The sequence below is a fragment of the Lepidochelys kempii genome, chromosome 2 (assembly GCF_965140285.1).
Source record: "Lepidochelys kempii isolate rLepKem1 chromosome 2, rLepKem1.hap1, whole genome shotgun sequence".
Classification (NCBI taxonomy): domain Eukaryota; kingdom Metazoa; phylum Chordata; order Testudines; family Cheloniidae; genus Lepidochelys; species Lepidochelys kempii.
This window is the reverse complement of record NC_136381.1, coordinates 217,359,530-217,379,298: the sequence shown is the minus strand read 5'-3', so window position 1 is coordinate 217,379,298 and position 19,769 is coordinate 217,359,530. Positions and strand designations below refer to the sequence as shown.

The 19,769-nt window shown below is 44.6% G+C and overlaps 1 protein-coding gene across 1 annotated transcript in view; it reads left to right on the top strand.

The window, feature by feature from the left end:
• Positions 1–15,528: 15,528 nt before the first annotated feature.
• The window catches only part of SCIN (scinderin), a 96,602-nt gene continuing 92,361 nt past the window's right edge, over positions 15,529–19,769 (top strand). Inside the window, exon 1 of the mRNA XM_073333825.2 lies at positions 15,529–15,856. Within this exon, the coding sequence (XP_073189926.2) occupies positions 15,658–15,856 (199 nt within the window). The 5' untranslated portion in view covers positions 15,529–15,657. The remainder of the gene's footprint in view (positions 15,857–19,769) is intronic.

Sequence of the window (19,769 nt, the reverse complement as noted above, 5' to 3'; positions counted from 1 at the left end):
CCCAAAACACTTCACATAAAGTAAATGGGATAAGTCCAGCTATTACTGAAATGTAGCCACCTCTAGGGAGCATCAATACACAAGAGTCTGAGAAGAGGAAGTGAAGAATAGCTGCTCCACTTAAAACTAAAGAGCTGTGTTGGCATCCTCCATGGCTATTAGCTTTGACACTAAAGAAGTATGTTTCCCAACACTTCGGAGTACTGTTGAAGTAAGAAACCTGATATTGTTTCTTTCCTAATGAAGGAATTAGACTCCTATTTTTCAGTAACCTCCACAACTGCTAATGCTACACTCTGTCATTTTGAAATTTTATTACACAGTGCTGAATCTTGGATTACTCCTGAGTGTGACTATTTATTTGTTTATTTATTTTTAATCATTTGAAAAAGCTTTAAGAGAAAGGGAGCTAGACAAGAGAGTTTATCATTGATTTCCCTACATAAAATGAGGATATTTTTCTGTAATTGTCTCTTTAATGCCACCGTATGGCTATATCTCAAAAACCACAGTACTGCTGGTTGGAATGAGAGTTCATGAGCTGTTGCAGAATATGAAGCAAAGTGCTTAGTGCTGGTTGAAAACTTTTTGTCGAGAAACAGGGGTTTGTTGAAAATGAACTTTTTCATTTTCCATTTTTTTTCAAAATAAAAATGTTATGAAAAATTGAATTTTCAAAACTAAAGTTTTAGTTTTTTAAAAAACATTTTGATTTGCCATAAAGCTTTCCCCCACCTGTTAGTACTATTATCCAACTTTTGTCAGTTGGGAAACCAGTTTCAAAGTGTTGGGAAAGTGCAGGAAGATCTGCTGTTCACATCTTTTTATTATTTTAATTATACAGTAAAAGGAGTAAACACTGAGGTTGTCTCCCCTTCCTCACACTTTGCCTCCCTTTTTCCATTTGAGAGGAAGTAAAACTAGAGGTACCTCCAAACTCTAAACAAAATATTTTAGTTTAAAAAAACCCCACACCCTAAATTTCATGGTCTAAATGAAGCCCTCCTCCCCTTTTTTGTTGGTTTGTTTTTTAAAACAAAATAACAAATTTGAAAGATTTTGGTTAAAAAAAAAATTGGATAGGGGAAACTTTACCCACAAGAAAAACTCTTTCATGGAAAAACAAATTTCATTTTCCAACTTGCTCTACAGCTGTTGGAAAACTCCCAAGGAAACAGCATTGAATCTGTTAATGTGTGTGCCAGTAATATAAGCTCCTTGGGACAGAAGTTCTCTTAGTGATATTCTGAGATTCATTGTCACTGATGATAAAACTCTTTATTATGGATGGAGAAGATTGCTATCTTTTTCATATTGCATCATTACCAGGACAGAGTAAAGGAAAAGTAAAGCTTAGTGGACAGTTGATTTATGAGTATGATGAATGCTGCATTGAATGGGGCTGGAAGAAGATGGTGCTTTTTGTAAATTGTTGTTGATTGCAGTGTAGTGTGTTTGCTAGAACTTCAATTGATTTCGAAGGGTTTTTGTGGTGGTTCAATCTAATTCTAAAAAGTGAGTTTTCTGGATGTTATTTTTATTTACATTTATTTATTTTAATTTTCACATTGCTAAAAGCACAACAATGTGAGAATTTCCCCTTCTCTATTTTCTAAAGACTCAGACCAGTAGAAAGAGAAATAACCAAATCTCTGTCAGCAGCACATCAGCACTTCTTGGCTCTAAAAATAACATCCAGAAAACTAATTTTTTCCTTTGCCTCGAGTACATAAAATACTGCCAATCTGATTTGGAATTTGCAGTGTTGTAACGGTGTTGATTCCAGGATATAAGAGACCAGGTGGGTGAGGTAACATCTTTTACAGGACCAGCTTCTGTTGATGAGAGAGACCAGCTTTCAAGCTACAGAGAGCTTTGAAGAAGAGCTCGAAAGCTGGACTCTCTCTTATTGGTTCATTCAATAGAAGATGTTACCCCACTTCCCTTGTCTATCTGATTTGGTAATGTAACCCACACCTTGAATTGTCTCTTACACCTGAGCAAAGTAGATCAGTAGCCAGTGGAGCCAATGGATACTGGCCCCTGACATATAATCCTGATCCATGTCCTGTGACTGGAATCAGTCACTAAAGATCAGTCTCTTACTTGCTCTCTTGTCTGTTGCACCCTTATTACTCAAGTCAGTGGAAAATAAGGCCCCAGGTGACCCTTTGGTCAACAAATGAAGGGGAAGGGAAGGCCTCTGATAATGGGCCAAATCCTCAGCAGATGTAAATTGTTTTAGCTCCACTGACTTCAATGCAAATATACTGACTAACACCATATGAGGATCTGGCCAGTGCCCTGAATCTTTCTCAAATCAGACCACTTAATTTTCCATTTTTCTCTATTTCCTGCCTTTTCTCCAAGCTTCATGTTAAGAAACACTATCTTATTGTACGCTTGATCTTCCCTGTGGCAAAGATCTCCAGTCTTTCCCCATAGAACTCCTGACAGTGGTGTCCAAATGCAGGTAAGCAAACTCCAGTCCTGCTGGGATGATGATTTTGGTAAAAACTTTTCAAACTAACTGCAGTTATCACCATATCTTCATTCTCTATTTAGTATCAGGATAGGACAACTGAGCTGGAAACCTGTATGGTCTGATAACTTACTAGAGGGAACATAACCATATTTCTCTGCCTTCATCTCAGTACCCCATACTTGTCAACAGTTTGTCCAAGAATATTTGTTGTCTAATGTCTTGGGACCATGTAATGAAATACTCTATCATAACACATAAAAGCAAGGGAGGCAGATATGCTGGGAGGAGAACAGTGACCAAGACAGTTGTCTCTGCTTCCTTATCTCTGACCTCTTGTGGTTTTAAATATTGGTATTAACTTGCAATTCAACTTGTTTTTATGGGTTGTGTTGTAATTTATTAATCAAACTGTTAATGTAGGTATAAAATACTTCCGGGGTAAAACCAACCCACACCAAAACAATTCCTTGGAACAGGAGAAAACTGATTAAAAACGGTGTTGCTATACCGTATTCAGTTCCTGGCACTTCACGTCTCCCGGATACAGCATTCAAAATGTTTTACCAAGATGTCTAGACTTAGATTAAACCTGTCAAATAGTTCACATTTGTGGCAATTGACATTGTTCAGATTAGATGTAGTTTAAGATCTGATTATGGACAATTCTGTTTTTTAAACTTTAAATAATTGTATATACAGATTAAGGACCAAATTCACTTATCATTAAATACTATGTAGCTCTTATATAAGACTTTTCATAAGTTGATCTCAAAATGCTTTACAAAAGAGGTCAGTATCATTTCCATTTTACAGATTATGAAATTGAGGCTGAAGAAAGGAAAGTGACTTGCCAAAGGTCACTTAGGCCAGCGGCAGAGCTGGGACGAGCACCTAGGTCTCCTCAGTCCCACTCCAGCACGCTGTCTGCTGGGCTGCAGTACCCCTAGTGCATGTCACTGAAGTCTTTGAGCATTGCACTGGAGAGGAGGGTTTGCTCTTTTATACGGGTATAAATCCAGAATAACTCCATTGATTTACAGGGATTTACCTTTGATCTACTGCAGTGTAACCAAGAGCAGAAATTGGCCTGTGTGTTGGTATTTGGCCAAGTTCACACCTTTTTCATATTTACTCAGTGTGAAGCAAATTGTAAAGTGTAATCAGCGCTCAAAATGGGAAGAAAAGAGAGGAAGCTCATGTAATCCCACAGTTCAAATTTGGAATGTGGAGCAGAGTGAAGTGGGAATGAGCCCTGTAGAACAGGCCTCTGCAGACCCTTGTGTAACCTCTGTCTTAGTTCCTCTTTTTCTTACCTTCAAATATTATTTCCTTTCACCTTCTTGATTAATCCAATGAATTGTTTTTCCTTGTTCAGTGAAAAACAAACAATCTACCTATCAAAGCAAAGCTTGAGGTGCTGTGATGGAAGAATTCTTTTGTCAGCCTAGCCGTGTTTACAGCGGGGGTTAGATCGACATAACTGCAGTGCTCAGGGCATGACATTTTTCATGTCCCTGAGCAACATAACTAGGTCAATCTAATTTTTAAGTGTAAACCTGGCTTATCTCCAACAAGCCTGAATGGACTTTCTTAGGTAGTTTCGAAAACAGTAATGCAATTGCTAATGAGTAAAGTGAGCATGATGTGACCCATAGTTTCTGGAAAACAAAAGCTGATGATATAAATTATATGACCTCTCATATTGCTGGTGGCATGAATTACAACTAATTTTAGCAAAGCCAGTGCTCAAGACTGTGTGAATTAGATTTAAATGAGCAAAGAGAAGTAGCACGAAGATCCAGATTTAGATGCTTACCTCAGATTGAAATCGATGGGAGTTAGACACCTTTCGGGACCTGGGCCTAAGACTATAATCAAATGACAGGTATATATGATAGAGGTAGATCGCAAAAGATCAGCCAGAAGTACTGAAAATAATGGCAGATATAGAATTTAGACCGTGATGCAAGTAATCAAATAAATGTACATGGCAATTGTGCTAAAAGTACTAATGGTTCCTTTACTAATAAACTAATAGATAACTAATTACCTAGTACTTAAACCTGCTGAGGCAAACTTGTGTAAATTAACTAAAGGTCACATTCTGCCATCCTTACTCACACTTAGCAATACCTTACTGTGTGAGTAGTCCCATTGACTTCAGTCTTAAATCAATCAGTTAAAATTGTACCAGTGGATTTAACCTTGTTTATGTATATTGTTGCAGGAGGAACAAGCACATTGTCAATGTTCACCAAAACACACACATCGTTATTGCTACACACATGCAACTCAGAGCAGAATTTGACCAATCACTTGAAAATTTTAAATAAATAGATCAGTTGGAATAGAAAGATGTAAGATTTGATTTCCACTATGTTAGGGAAGTCTACTGAGCCAGAAAATCGATGTGAGTATAAACACCTTTATCTCTATATGCAGAACCAGGTAGAAGAGAGATGGGACTGTACTAGAGTAGACTGCTTTGCTTTTCATCTCTGGGCAAAGACACTTCCAGTGTAATGGCAGCCAAGAAATCAATTTTCAATTCATTTAGATGTGGAGAATGCTGATGCTGGCACAGGCTAACTAATATGAAGAAAGTGCTTTGCTAACCTCCTTAGCATAGGCAAATCAGTGGAAGTGCAAGGAAGAGTTGATATAGACAGGACGTGGACAATCTAAGCGGGAGCTAGATAAGCATGAAGCATTGTTAAAAATGTCATAGGATGTAATACTGAAACTGGACTTGGTTGAATCTGTTGGCCTAAGAGTCCTAAAACTTTTCTATTTCTACCTTATTTCAAATGGTTTGATGTCCCTGGGGAACTGCACAGTGAAGGAAATGGTGAAAAGATATATGGCCAAGAGGAGAACGCTTTACTCTGAGTCATGGTGCGGGTTTACTCACCAAAGAGAAAGAGAGGTGCACCTGAAAGTAACCAATGCCTTGTATTGTTAGAGAGACTGTCCAGTGTGGTGCATTGGGCCAATCTGAATCGCTCAATAAGGGGTCAGACACAAGATCTGCACTGTCTGTACAAGACAATTGAGGAAGAGGGGACTAGAGACGATCCTGCCAGTCCAAGTCACGGGCAGAACAAGGGATCAAGTGTTTATTCCTGAGGTAATGGTGCCAGCAGAGGAAGAGGTGGTGAGTAACCCCCAACCCTCAGGATGACCCTAGAAATAGAGCCATGCAAATCTGCAAATATCTGCTTTGTATCCATGGATGTGGATATCCACGGAGCATGTTTCCAGATCATGGATTGGATGTAGATACAAATTTTGTATCTGCGCAGGGCTCTACCTAGAAAATTCACTTCCTGGGGGAGTGGAGGGGTATCTATTGTGGCAAATTTCCGGCACTACTATGATGGGTCTCTCGCTTTCTCTTCTGGGGGGCGGGTTTCAGGGCATCATTTCTTGCCCCTGAACTGGGGTATTAACTGCCCCACTAGTGTCCTAGAGGAGGGAAGTGGAGAGGGAGGGACCCAGGCCTGCCCTCTACTCCGGGTCCCAGCCCAGGGGCCCTAGGGATAGTAGTAAACCACTAGAACTGGTGGTTCCTTCCCCTGGGCTACTTCCTTCTCCTGCCCTTCAGCTTGTGGGGCTTCCTGCCCTCCCTCTGCACAAACCAGATGTCCCTCTACCTAGGGTCTTGGTCTTCTTAGCCCACCGCAGCACTTCTCCAAACTCTCCTCTGCTTTCCTCCAAACTGCTCTCTGCTCCAACACCAATCCACTCTGCTTCAACTCCTCCTCTTGTCTGATTGGAGCAGGGGGTTTTTATCATGTGACTGGCTTCAGGTGCTTTAATTAATTTATAGCAAACTTTCTTCCCTCTGCAGGGAATAAGGCTCGCTTCTAACACTCTCCTGCTGCCCTCTGGCCATGCTGTATGACATATCTCCCCAACCTTTCCCCCCCCCCCCGCTCAACACCATGAGGTTGGGCTACTTGGGATGAGAGGCAGTGCTGTCATGATAGGCCATCAGCGTTGCTGTGTTGGCTTCCGGCCCTATGCTGTACCCGGAAATGAAAGGGCTGCAGGGATAGGAACCACCTAGTCACTCTTGCGTTCTTCTCCTTGTTTCTCTGCATCCACTGGAGTGGGGTATGGTCTGTCACGAGGGTAAACCGCTGCCCCAGTAGGTAGCAGCGGAGAGTCTTCATAGCTCATTTTACCGCCAGACATTCCTTTTCAACAGTAGTGTACTTTTGTTCCCTGGGGAGGAGTTTCCGGCTGAGGTACAAGATCGGGTGTTCCTCCTCCCCTACCATCTGCGAAAGGATGGCTCCTAGCCCTACCTCAGAGGCATCTGTTTGTAGGATGAATTCCTTCTCGAAGTCTGGGGCTATGAGTACTGGATGGCAGCAAAGGGCTGTCCTTAAATCTGTAAATGCTCCTTCTGCTGTGTCAGTCCACTTTAATATCTCGGGGCCCCGAGCCTTTATCAAATCCGTCAGTGGCCCTGCTCTTGTGGTGAAATGAGGGATGAATCTCTGATAGTATCCTACTATTCCTAGAAATGCTCTGACCTGCTTTTTGCAGACTGGTCGAGGCCAACCTTGCATTGCCTCCACTTTATTCCTTTGGGGTTTAACCAAACCTCTCCCTACTACATACCCGAGGTATCTGGCCTCAGCTAGTTCTATCACGCACTTGAGAAGGTTGGCAGTGAAGCCGGCCTTCCGCAGAGCGTCTAGTACCACTTCTACTTTTCCTAGGTGCGTTTCCCAGTCAGGGCTATGGATACCTATGTCGTCTAGATAGGCGGCGGCATACTTGGCATGGGGTCGCAGCAATTTGTCCATAAGTCGTTGGAATGTTGCAGGAGCCCCATGAAGTCTGAAAGGGAGGACAGTGTGTTGGAACAGGCCATCGGGTGTAGAGCAGGCAGTCTTTTCCTTGGCATTCTTGGCCAGGGGAATTTGTCAATATCCTTTGGTCAGGTCCAGGGTGGTTAGGTATCGGGCCTTACCTAACTTACCTTATCTAAGGAGTCCAGGAGAGCTGGCTGCATTTCAAAGAATCCCTTTTGAGGTTACAGGGACAAACCATCCCGATGTGTCGAAAGAATAGTAAATATGGCAGGCGACCAGCTTATCTTAACAGTGAAATCCTTGATTGCGGATCTTAAACATAAAAAAGAAGCTTATAAGAAGTGGAAGATTGGACAAATGACCAGGGAAGAGTATAAAAATGTTGCTCGGGCATGTAGGAATGAAATCAGGAGGGCCAAATCGCACCTGGAGCTGCAGCTAGTGAGGGATGTTAAGAGTAACAAGAAGGGTTTCTTCAGGTATGTTGGCAACAAGAAGAAAGCCAAGGAAAGTGTGGGCCCCTTAATGAATGAGAGAGGCAACCTAGTGACAGAGGATGTGGAAAAAGCTAATGTACTCAATGCTTTTTTTGCCTCTGTCTTCACTAACAAGGTCAGCTCCCAGACTGCTGCGCTGGGCAACACAGCATGGGGACTAGGTGGCCAGCCCTCTGTGGAGGAAGAAGTGATTAGGGACTATTTAGAAAAGCTGGACGTGCACAAGTCCATGGGGCCGGATGTGTTGCATCCAAGAGTGGTAAAACAGTTGGTGACTGTGTTGCAGAGCCATTGGCCATTATCTTTGAAAACTCATGGAGATCGGGGGAAGTCCCAGACGACTGGAAAAAGGCTAATGTAGTGCCCATCTTTAAAAAAGGGAAGAAGGAGGATCCTGGGAACTACAGGCCAGTCAGCCTCACCTCAGTCCCTGGAAAAATCATGGAGCAGGTCCTCAAGGAATCAATCCTGAAGCACTTACACGAGAGGAAAGTGATCAGGAACAGTCAGCATGGATTCACCAAGGGAAGGTCATGCCTGACTAATCTAATCGCCTTCTATGATGAGATTACTGGTTCTGTGGATGAAGGGAAAGCAGTGGATTTATTGTTTCTTGACTTTAGCAAAGCTTTTGACACTGTCTCCCACAGTATTCTTGTCAGCAAGTTAAAGAAGTATGGGCTGGATGAATGCACTATAAGGTGGGTAGAAAGTTGGCTAGATTGTCGGGCTCAACGGGTAGTGATCAATGGCTCCATGTCTAGATGGCAGCCGGTATCAAGTGGAGTGCCCCAAGGGTCGGTCCTGCGGCTGGTTTTGTTCAATATCTTCATAAATGATCTGGAGGATGGTGTAGATTGCACTCTCAGCAAATTTGTAGATGATACTAAACTAGGAGGAGTGGTAGATACGGTGGCAGGTAGGGATAGGATACAGAGGGACCTAGACAAATTGGAGGATTGGGCCAAAAGAAATGTGATGAGGTTCAACAAGGATAAGTGGAGGGTCCTGCACTTAGGACGGAAGAATCCAATGCACCGCTACAGACTAGGGACCGAATGGCTAGGCAGCAGTTCTGCGGAAAAGGACCTAGGGGTGACAGTGGACGAGAAGCTGGATATGAGTCAGCAGTGTGCCCTTGTTGCCAAGAAGGCCAATGGCATTTTGGGATGTATAAGTAGGGGCATAGCGAGCAGATCGAGGGACGTGATCGTTCCCCTCTATTCGACATTGGTGAGGCCTCATCTGGAGTACTGTGTCCAGTTTTGGGCCCCACACTACAAGAAGCATGTGGATAAATTGGAGAGAGTCCAGCAAAGGGCAACAAAAATGATTAGGGGTCTGGAACACATGAGTTATGAGGAGAGGCTGAGGGAACTGGGATTGTTTAGTCTGCAGAAGAGAAGAATGAGGGGGGATTTGATAGCTGCTTTCAACTACCTGAGAGGTGGTTCCAAAGAGGATGGTTCTAGACTATTCTCAGTGGTAGAAGACGACAGGACAAGGAGTAATGGTCTCAAGTTGCAGTGGGGGAGGTTTAGGTTGGATATTAGGAAAAACTTTTTCACTAGGAAGGTGGTGGTAACACATTCCAGTGTTTCTAGGGAGGTGGTAGAATCTCCTTCCTTAGAAGTTTTTAAGCTCAGGCTTGATAAAGCCCTGGCTGGGATGATTTAATTGGGGATTGGTCCTGCTTTGAGCAGGGGGTTGGACTAGATGACCTCCTGAGGTCCCTTCCAACCCTGATATTCTATGATTCTATGAACTGATCAACTAGCTCATCAATGCGTGGTATCGGATAGGCATCGAATTGGGATACTTCATTCAACTTCCGGAAGTCGTTGCAAAACCTCAGGGTGCTGTCAGACTTGGGGACTAGGACGATAGGGCTGGAACATTGGCTGTGGGATTCTTCAATAACCCCGAGTTCCAGCATCTTCTTCACTTCTGTCCTAATTTCTTTCCTTTTAGCTTCCGGTATCCGGTATGGTTTTATCATCCCCCTTACTCTGGGCCTCGTGACAATATGATGTTGGACCAGTGTCGTACGGCCCGGCTGTGTACAGAACACGTCCTGGTTCCATTGGATCATATCAGTGACCTCTGTTTGTTGTTCTGGAGTTAACTCAGGAGATATCTTCACCAGCCCCTGTGGGTCGTCTGTCTGGGGTAGAGCTCCCTGAATGACCAGGCACATCTCTCGGTCACGCCAGGGCTTCAGTAAGTTGATGTGGTAGATTTGCTCTGGCCTTCGGCGGTCTGGTTGTCTGACCTTATAGTCCACCTCCCCAGTGGCTTCCACTATCTCATATGGTCCATGCCAGCTGGCTAGGAGTTTGCTTTCTGCTGTTGGCACTAGACCATCACACATTCCCCCGGCTGAAATCTCCATACTTTTGCCTGACGGTTGAAATATGTCTGCTGGGCCTCTTGTGCTTTTTCCAAATGTTCTCGTACTATAGAGGTTACTCGAGTTATTCGCTCTCTCATCTGTGTCATATGGTCAATGACATTCTTTTCTGAGTTGGGTTGTTCTTCCCAATCTTCCTTGGCAATATCTAATATTCCACGTGGTTGGCGTCCGTATTGTAGTTCAAAGGGAGAGAAACCACTGGACGCCTGGGGGACTTTCCGTATAGCAAACATTAGATACTGTAGAAGGGTATCCAAGCCTTTTCCGTCCTGAGCTACCACCTTCCAGATCATACTTTTAAGGGTACGGTTAAACCGCTCGACCAGTTCATCTGTTTGTGGATGGTAGACTGAGGTCCGTATGATCTGGATGCAGAGTAGGGTACATAAGTTTTTCATTAATTTTGACATGAAAGGGGTTCGTTGGTCAGTCAGGATCTTCTTAGGGATGCCCACTCTAGCAAAAACCTGGAGTAGTTCTTTTGCCTTGGATGTGGGGTTTCTTAAAGAAAGGGCTTCTGGATACCGCGTGGCATAGTCAAGGATGACTAGTACATTTTGGTGGCCCCGAGCCGATCTTTCCAGTGGGCCCACTATGTCCATGGCTGTCCTCTCGAAAGGGACTTCAATAATAGGCAAAGGAGCTAATGGGGCCCACAAGTGAGGTCAGGAGCTATGCAACTGGCATTAAGGATAGGAGGCACAATAGCGCTGGACCTCTGCACGTATTCCTGGCCAATAAAATCTTCTTAGGACTCTATCCAGTGTCTTGTCTACTCCTAGATGTCCCCCAAATAGATGACTGTGAGCTAACTCTAGTACTGCCTTTGTGTGTTTCCATGGGACTAAGAGTTGCTCTATTTCTTCCCCTCACGTTTGCGCTATCCTGTACAACAGATCGCATTTGAGCACATAATATGGCCTTGGGCCTTTGGTCTTTCCTTCCACGGGTACGCCATTTACTTCCACTACCTATCTCCCTTATATTTGCATATAGCGGGTCATTGGCTTGGTCCTGCCCGAAATTCTCATGTGCGGTACCAAACTGACCTAATTCCAGGGGGCCTGTTTCTCCTCCACTCCCTGGGTTGCCCCTACTTGGGCTAGGAATTGCCTCCAAGTCCTCACTGGCCTGAATTATCTCCTGGCCTCCTGAATGGGTTTGCCTACCAACAAAGGAGGTTTTCTGGTTCTCTGCTAGAATCCTGGTCCCCAATCTTTTATCTGCCCTCCTTTCGCGCCTAGACTTTCGGGGTTTTCCAGGGGATGAGAATAACTCTGGGTCAAATTCGGCAAACATTGGGGAAAGGCTATCTGTAGGTGCCTCCATCTCAACCCGGGGGTTGCTATCCTCCCCGGGCTCTACTGGGGGGAGTAAGCTCTCAAACCTGGGGAAGTCCCTACCAATTAAGACAGGGTAGGGGAGCCTGGGGACCACCCTGCAGTCACCCTGGTAGTATTCCCCTGGGAATAGGGGAGCAGTGCTCTGCTGGTCGCGATCCGATGCTCCTGGAGTGTGGCAAGACGAACCCAAAGTCCCATGGCCAAGCACCCTGTTCTTATAGTTTTTTTTTCTCTGCTGAAGTGTATGGATTTTGCTGTGTCAGTTTGTGACCGGGTTACTTCTTAATTGGTGTATCTTTTGATGTAAACATTCCTATACACCTCCAAGAGGGTCATCCTGTCCTGGTTCTGATTTAATCAATTGTCCTGTATTTAGGGGTGCCAGCCTTCACGTCAGGGTCGTCAATCTGCCCTTCCTTCATTATGGATGCACGTTGATGATTCTCTTTAAGTCTCTTCACTCCTTCTTCCTTGACCATCTGGCTATAACAATGGCCTTCACACCTTATCTTTTCCTGATGCATACATTCCTCATTCACACAAACAGTCTTTTACAGAGACCTTTGAGAATACAAATAGTGTCAGTTTATTTTGAATCTCCTTAACATAGACACAATACAAGATCCTGTCTTTTACTTACTAAACCTTAAAACAAAGAAATGTATATTTAACTAGAGTGCCTAATTTGTAATACATATAGGAAACCATAGTTAACATTATAACTTATCCTAAAACAAAAAGATGACCGGTTTCAGAGGAACAGCCGTGTTAGTCTGTATTCGCAAAAAGAAAAGGAGTACTTGTGGCACCTTAGAGACTAACCAATTTATTTGAGCATGAGCTTTCGTGAGCTACAGCTCACTTCATCAGATGTTTACCGTGGAAACTGCAGCAGACTTTATATACACACAGAAATCATGAAACAATACCTCCTCCCACCCCACTGTCCTGCTGGTAATAGCTTATCTAAAGTGATCAACAGGTGGGCCATTTCCAGCACAAATCCAGGTTTTCTCACCCTCCACCCCCCCACACAAATTCACTCTCCTGCTGGTGCTAGCCCATCCAAAGTGACAACTCTTTACATAATCAAGTCGGGCTATTTCCTGCATAGATCAAGGTTTTCTCACATCCCCCCCACCCCCATACACACACAAACTCACTCTCCTGCTGGTAATAGCTCATCTAAACTGACCATTCTCCAGGTTTAAATCCAAGTTAAACCAGAACATCTGGGGGGGGGGGTAGGAAAAAACAAGAGGAAACAGGCTACCTTGCATAATGACTTAGCCACTCCCAGTCTCTATTTAAGCCTAAATTAATAGTATCCAATTTGCAAATGAATTCCAATTCAGCAGTTTCTCGCTGGAGTCTGGATTTGAAGTTTTTTTGTTTTAAGATAGCGACCTTCATGTCTGTGATTGCGTGACCAGAGAGATTGAAGTGTTCTCCGACTGGTTTATGAATGTTATAATTCTTGACATCTGATTTGTGTCCATTTATTCTTTTACGTAGAGACTGTCCAGTTTGACCAATGTGGATTGTTCTGGTCTGTCCCTGCCTTAACATCAGTACAGACACTGGCAGTCTGTCAGATGTATTTCTACCAATGTCCCAGTGGGTCATTCCTTTCTGTTATTCAAATGGGGTGGCTGGTAAAATGAAATCAAGACATACATTAGTACCTCTATTCTTATAGTACAATTATAAAATCCTGCTCCCACATGACCACCTGGCTTCGACCTCTGGCCTGCACCTGGACCCTGGTACCGTTCTGATTCTGGTTTGGCTACAGACTCGGATCTCAGTTTTGACCCTGGTCTGTCCCTGGATCTCAGTTCCAGGACTACTGCTGGCCCAGGACCAATCCTACGCCTAGCTGTGATCCACGCTTCAACCACTAGACCTGAATAGCAGAGGCAGAGCCTGACAACAAGGCTTGCCAGGTTCCTCTTCACTCACCATGTCACTCCCTGTCTGACTACCAGAGTTAGCCCAGCAGGGACAATGGCTTAAGACATGCCTGGGCCGTCTTAACACCAAGCTGTTTGAGGAATTGCAACACAAACAGGAACAGGCTTTGGATTCCTCCCAGTCATCATTTACAGTGCGTTCCTTCACACCATAAGGACGTGTATTCGCTAAAAGTTACAGAGCTAGACCAAGGTGGGTTCCTTCAACCATCACTGTGGTCACTGGACTCATCTCATATAAAGGTCCAGACTGCCAAAGGAGTAGTTTGGTGTTGCCACGTTGACCAGCTGAGACCGTCACCATCAAGCAACCTTGCTCCAGAGGAGACTTCAGATGCGCCTACTCTCGAGCCAACCACTGATTCCTCATCAATACTGCCTCTAGTCTCCGACACCCCCAGCTCACAAAGCTTGATCTTTGGAGGGGACAGTGCTTCTGTCTCAGCAGGGCTTCATGTTGAATCAGTCACCAAAGACACCTGCCATGCCGAGGTTCACCGCAGCACAGGTGAGAGCACCCAGGATGGCTGAGGGATTATGTTGCCTGCGGGGTGGGGGAGGGGTTGCGGAGTACTGTATTTTTTTGTGGGGGTAACTGTGCTCACCGAGGAGGCTGCTATTAGTACTCCTATGAGTTGTCTGGAGGAAAGAAAAAAAAATTCACTCCAGGGGCATCTCTTCCACGCTAGCGGGCAGTCGTCTGTGGTTTTCCTGTTCTCTCCCTCCACCCCTGGAAAAAAAAGAAGAGTTCATTGTCACTACTGCCTATATTGTGATTACGTGGCTTCCTCCTCACACAAATACAACCCTCGTAACCCTCTGAAGGAAGAAAAGGTACGGTATAGGAACCGTCCTGGACACGGAGGAGTCAATTTTTTTCCTTGGATTTCTTTGAGAAACCTTTGCCCCAGAACAAAGAAAGTAAAATTATGGAAGGGGGGGGCGGGGGAGGCGATGCGATAAGTGTGCGCTGCCTTCCAGGGACGCACGTACACATCCTGAGTAAATACAGCCCTGCAGCAAGCGAAAGCTATAAGAACTCTATGAACTCATGAGAGTTGCTCAGAAAACCAAGCCTGATGTGATACAATTATGTAGGCAAACAGAGCCGCGTGACACCTATGATTGATGCCTCAGTTGTATTTTGCTTTCCTGCCTTCTTTTATTTTTCTTTCCATTTAGAATAAAGAAGTGCCCATACACAGCTCTGAGCGCTATGCCAACTACCTGCCTTTTACATCTGGGCTTTGTAACTCAGTGGGTTACTGTGCCTTCATGAAAGACAAGGAGGACTTGTGGCACCTTAGAAACTAACATATTTATTTGAGCATAAGCTTTCGTGAGCTACAGCTCACTGCATCTGATGAAGTGGGCTGTAGCTCACAAAAGCTTATGCTCAAACAAAGTGGTTAGTCTCTAAGGTGCCCCAAGTCCTCCTTGTCTTTGTGCGAATACAGACTAACACGGCTGCTGCTCTGAAACCTGTGCCCTCATGGTCCTTTCTTTGCCCCTAACTAGGCACTCCTGAGAAAAACCAAGTCTTTATTGCGCCGTGTAATAGGAGCAAAAGGCCGGGAGGACTCATGGCCGGGCTCCTGAACACTGTGACACCCCCACTGGTTTCCGCGGGGTAGAGTCATGATTTGACAGAGATGCCAGGTGCAAAAGGACCGGCTGAGCGTTGACCGAAGGTGCGTTCAGTCTCCCGCTAGGGCTTTGATTAGGCTGCGAGCGAGGGCAGGCTCAGCCCCTGGAGACCGGCCGCAGCCTCGCTCCTCAAAGTCTCTCCTGTTCTCCAGCACAAGCAGCCTTTGACCAGCACTAACCGCGGGCGGGGGCGAGTGGCCGCGAGCTCGGCAGGCGCCGCTCGGGAACTCCCCGGGCCGGCGGCCGAGGGGCTCCCCGCCCCAGCGCGGAGGCAGCCATCGGAGTCCTAGGCCCCGCCCCTTGAGCGCCTCTGGGCCAATCGGGTTCGCTTGATAAAGCTGCCTGGCCCGGCGGCGGGGGCTGAGAGCCGGAGCCAGACTTGGACTTTCCCTGGGTCGCTTGGGTCCAGCGCGGCGTCGCTTCCACCTCTCTCTCTCTCTCTCGCCCGCCCCCCTGGCTCTGCCTGCCGGACCATGGCCCCCGAGCTGTACCACAAGGAGTTTGCCAACGCTGGCCTGAAGAGTGGCCTGCAGATCTGGAGGATCGAGAAGATGGACCTGGGGCCGGTGCCTGAGAACTTGCACGGCAATTTCTACGTGGGGGATGCGTACCTGGTGCTCCACACCCTGAAGAAGAGCGACGCCACCTTCTACAAGCTGCACTTCTGGCTAGGTAAGGAGGTGGGGGAGATCAGGCAGAGGGAGAGGGCTCGTCCCGGTCCTCTGGTGGTACGCGGACCGCCTTTCCTGTCAGTCTCGCCCAGGATCTGAGAGCTGCCGGGCATTTAAATGCCCCGGGAGCGCTCAGTTGTGAAGCCTCCCAGAGACGCCAAGGAAGATGCTTGCAAAAAGTGGACGGGGGGGAGGAGTGGCATTTGTACTTCGCTTAGATCCTGGAAGTGCGGGGTGTGCTGCCAAAAACTAGCTGGATCCAGCAGGAAACAGGTGCCAAACGAGGGGCTTTGCAGCGTTCTTGTGCCAGGATGTCTTGGGGTGCAGCTTTTTGTGTTGGGGAAGCAGCACTTGCTGGCTATTTCGATAATACACTTTCTAAGTTTGCAGCCAAAATTTGGCAGGCTCGACATGCCAGATGATCGAAGGCGGTTGTGTTGGAGCACAACAGAGCCTAAATTGTGAAGGTGGAGCTGGAGAAGCTAAGCATGTTCTCTACTTAAGCGATGGAACTGGGACCAAAAACAAGCAGGATCCAGCTAGTGCCAACTCTGGCTTGTTATGGGGCTGCTGGACCTGCATACGTTGGCATCCAGGTTGCTTTAGTGAAAGATGAGCTTACTATTCATGGAGTATAATTTGGGATGTGGGAGAGGAGAAGAGGGATGATGCTGTCAAAAGTTGGTTGGATCTAGCAGTATCCAGGAGTGAAATATTGGCCCCATTGAAGTCAATGGGAGTTTTGCCTTCAACTTCAGCGTGGACAAGTTTTCATCCCAGGTGCGGGATCTGGGGCTTTGCAGTGGTGCTGCACTGGGATGTGTGGGGGTCTAGAATTGTTTGTAGTAGAGCCACTAGACTTGGTTTCTATTTTAATGGTACAATTTGGCGAAGCTTGGGTGCAAAATCAACAGGATGTGACTAGATCTATCTCTTACCCAGACTCTTCCCACTCTCTATTTTAGCATATCTGCAATCCAAGCACCATTTCTTCCTGCAGCAAGTGGAACGGCTGGGATTCATGTCTGTCAACTCCATTTACACTCTCTTCCCATAAAGTGTTTAGAATGAAAATAGGAGCCTAACATGAGGATGCTGGGATGAAGACATGTTTTTGTGTGTCCAGGATATTGAGACTTTCCCATCTTAGCTACTAAGAGGTCATCTAGCTTTTCCAGTTACTAGTGCAGGTGAAGGAAAAGTTTTGCAGTGTTTCCCACAAGTTTTCTCTGAATTCACATACACACACAGCTAAATGCAGACAAGTAAAATCCATTTTAATACTATTATTAATATTACCAAGACTTAATAACAATTTAGTGTGTTTGAAGCTTTGTTTCTCATGGATTCTAAATGCAATGATTGCATATAAGACACATAACTAGTATGTTGGATCTGTGTGACTCCTTGGGAGGAAATTCCAGAGCAAAGTGGAGCTTGGGCTATTCACCTTCAGATGTTTGTGGAGATCATACTGGGCTCACCCTGGTTAGCTCTTATCCAATCAGAAATGAGAAATGTTGTCTGCATGAGGTATTGGACAACAGATGTCAGTACCAGAAGTGTTAGAAGAGCTGAATTAATAAGTAAAAACAGTAAAAAACAGTAAAAAAAATTGGTTTGTTCTGAATCAAATCTGAATTGTCTGTTTTTTCTGTTTTTGTTTTGTTTATCTCACCACAGTGAAAAAATGTTATTTGGGTCAAACAATGTTTCAACATCGCCAATAAAAAAAAAATCAGGTTTTTTTTTGGGGGGGGGGGGCTGTAACTATTTTCTGAATTTGACCCAAATTCACCAATAGTATTATGTCCCCCCAATGCACTTTTTGGAAAACATACTATTTGCCAAATTTTTTTTACCCTGCTCTAGTTAGATGGGAGTGCATTTTGGCAGATATTCACTTGGCTTCAGGTACTAGAGGTTGTTAGCAGGGTGTGGTAATTAGCACCTTTACCAGTTAACTCTGTATTTTGTATTACTTTATCATTGATAGGGTGGCCAAAGTGTGTATATAAAGTCTGCTGCAGTTTCCACGGTAAACATCTGATGAAGTGAGCTGTAGCTCACGAAAGCTCATGCTCAAATAAATTGGTTAGTCTCTAAGGTGCCACAAGTACTCCTTTTCTTTTTGCAAAGTGTAGTAGGCACTTTATGGTTAAAGATGCAGAAAAAGTTCTTTCCGCCTTAGGGCTTACAATCTAAATAAGAATTGACATTCTAAAAACTTGTCAAACTTCCAACAAATGTAGGACACAAATACTGTCTGCATTGTGATGATGCTGTCACAAGAGCGTGGAGAAATATTTTTGATTAAAATGGAAAACAAATGAACACTTAACACAAATACATGTTGCAGTTCTTCTTGTAAAAGATCGCCATGCTCCTAACAAGTGTGCTGAAACCCATATGCTAGATGACTTCAAATGGTGTAGGTCTACTTCATTTATGCAAATGAACATTGGACAGCAGTGTGTAGTTAGGTTTTAATCTCCCCCTTCCCCCACCCCCAGTTAGCTATTTTGAGTTTCTTGACAACAGGAAATGTTCTCTTGAGGTATAACTAAACAAAGTCTGTTTTAGTAGCAACAGAAGACCCTGAGGGAGATCTTCAAAGGCCCAAACAGTAAGAAGTGCTTAAATTCCTTGACTTTCAATGGGAGTTTGGCACTTATTGCCATTTTTTGCCTTTGAGAATCCCCCCATATTATAAGCAAATTAATGGGATATTTCAAGTAGAAAAGGCTACTACTGTAGTGTACAAAAGGATGGATGCATATAGAGGAAGCAGACAGAAATAACTATATGTGAGTTACTTGAGCTGCATCTTTCAAGCTGTGCTGGAGTGGATGGTGGTGTTCAGTAAAATATCTCCCATTAAATTCACGTTCCCTTCTAAAAAATATGCTACCCATGTAGTAAATATGCACGTTACGCTTGCTTAATAAATCTAATAGACTATGTCAGTGTAATAAAGAAACAAAAATAACCTGGTTAATCATGACACTTATTGTAAAATTGTGGGCTTATACAGTTAATGAGCAAATAGCTCCCTTGATCAGCTGTTTGATTAAAAGCCAACCTTTAATATTTAATGTTTAATATTCTTGGTTTTCAAGTGTCTGAGGAGTTTCCACTAGAGTGCTTTAGTTGGTGGTTGGTAAAAATGTTTCTAGAGGTGGTTATGAATAAGGTCTCTGCACTTGTAAAATTACCTTTGTGCTCCGGCAAAGCCAAAGAAATAATATGCTAGAGCTGAAATGGCCTGTGATGCACTGAACTTTCTCTGCTTTATTGGTCAAAGCCTTAAACAAAAACATTTGTGTATGTATATCTTTTCAGAACAGTGAACAAGGTTTCAGCTGTGCAGCTCCCCTTCACACCAATGGAAGGGATACTGCTAAAACCCCAAAATGTATTTGAAAATGTAAGGCAGTTTGGGCCCTATGTCACCTCTCATTAAAGTCAGCATCAAAACTCTCTTTGACTTCGAGGAGAGCAGGACTGGAGCCTCTGTCTTCAGTGCTTAAGGAACAGTCAATTAAATTGAAACCATCTTCTCCGGGGTTTCCATTGTCAATGGAAAGAGGGGTTTGCTCCTCTCAGGCTACTAAACTGTGTGGCTACACTTAGCACTTCGCCCTCTGGCAGTGGCAGGGCCTGGGGTAAATCAGTCTCACTCTGTATTTACTGGCCCAAGGAGTGCTGCTGCTCTTCCTCCAAACAAAAGAAACCAATTTACAAACGCAAAACAAAGGGGGATACCTTTCCCTGCCTCCTCACGGCGGGAGTGTTGTCCTGTGGTTGGCCAGGGTGTCAGTCCTTCCCAAAACAGGCACTCAGTTTTGGTTAAAACAATGAGGAGTCCTTGTGGCACCTTAGAGACTAACAAATTTATTTGGGCATAAGCCAAA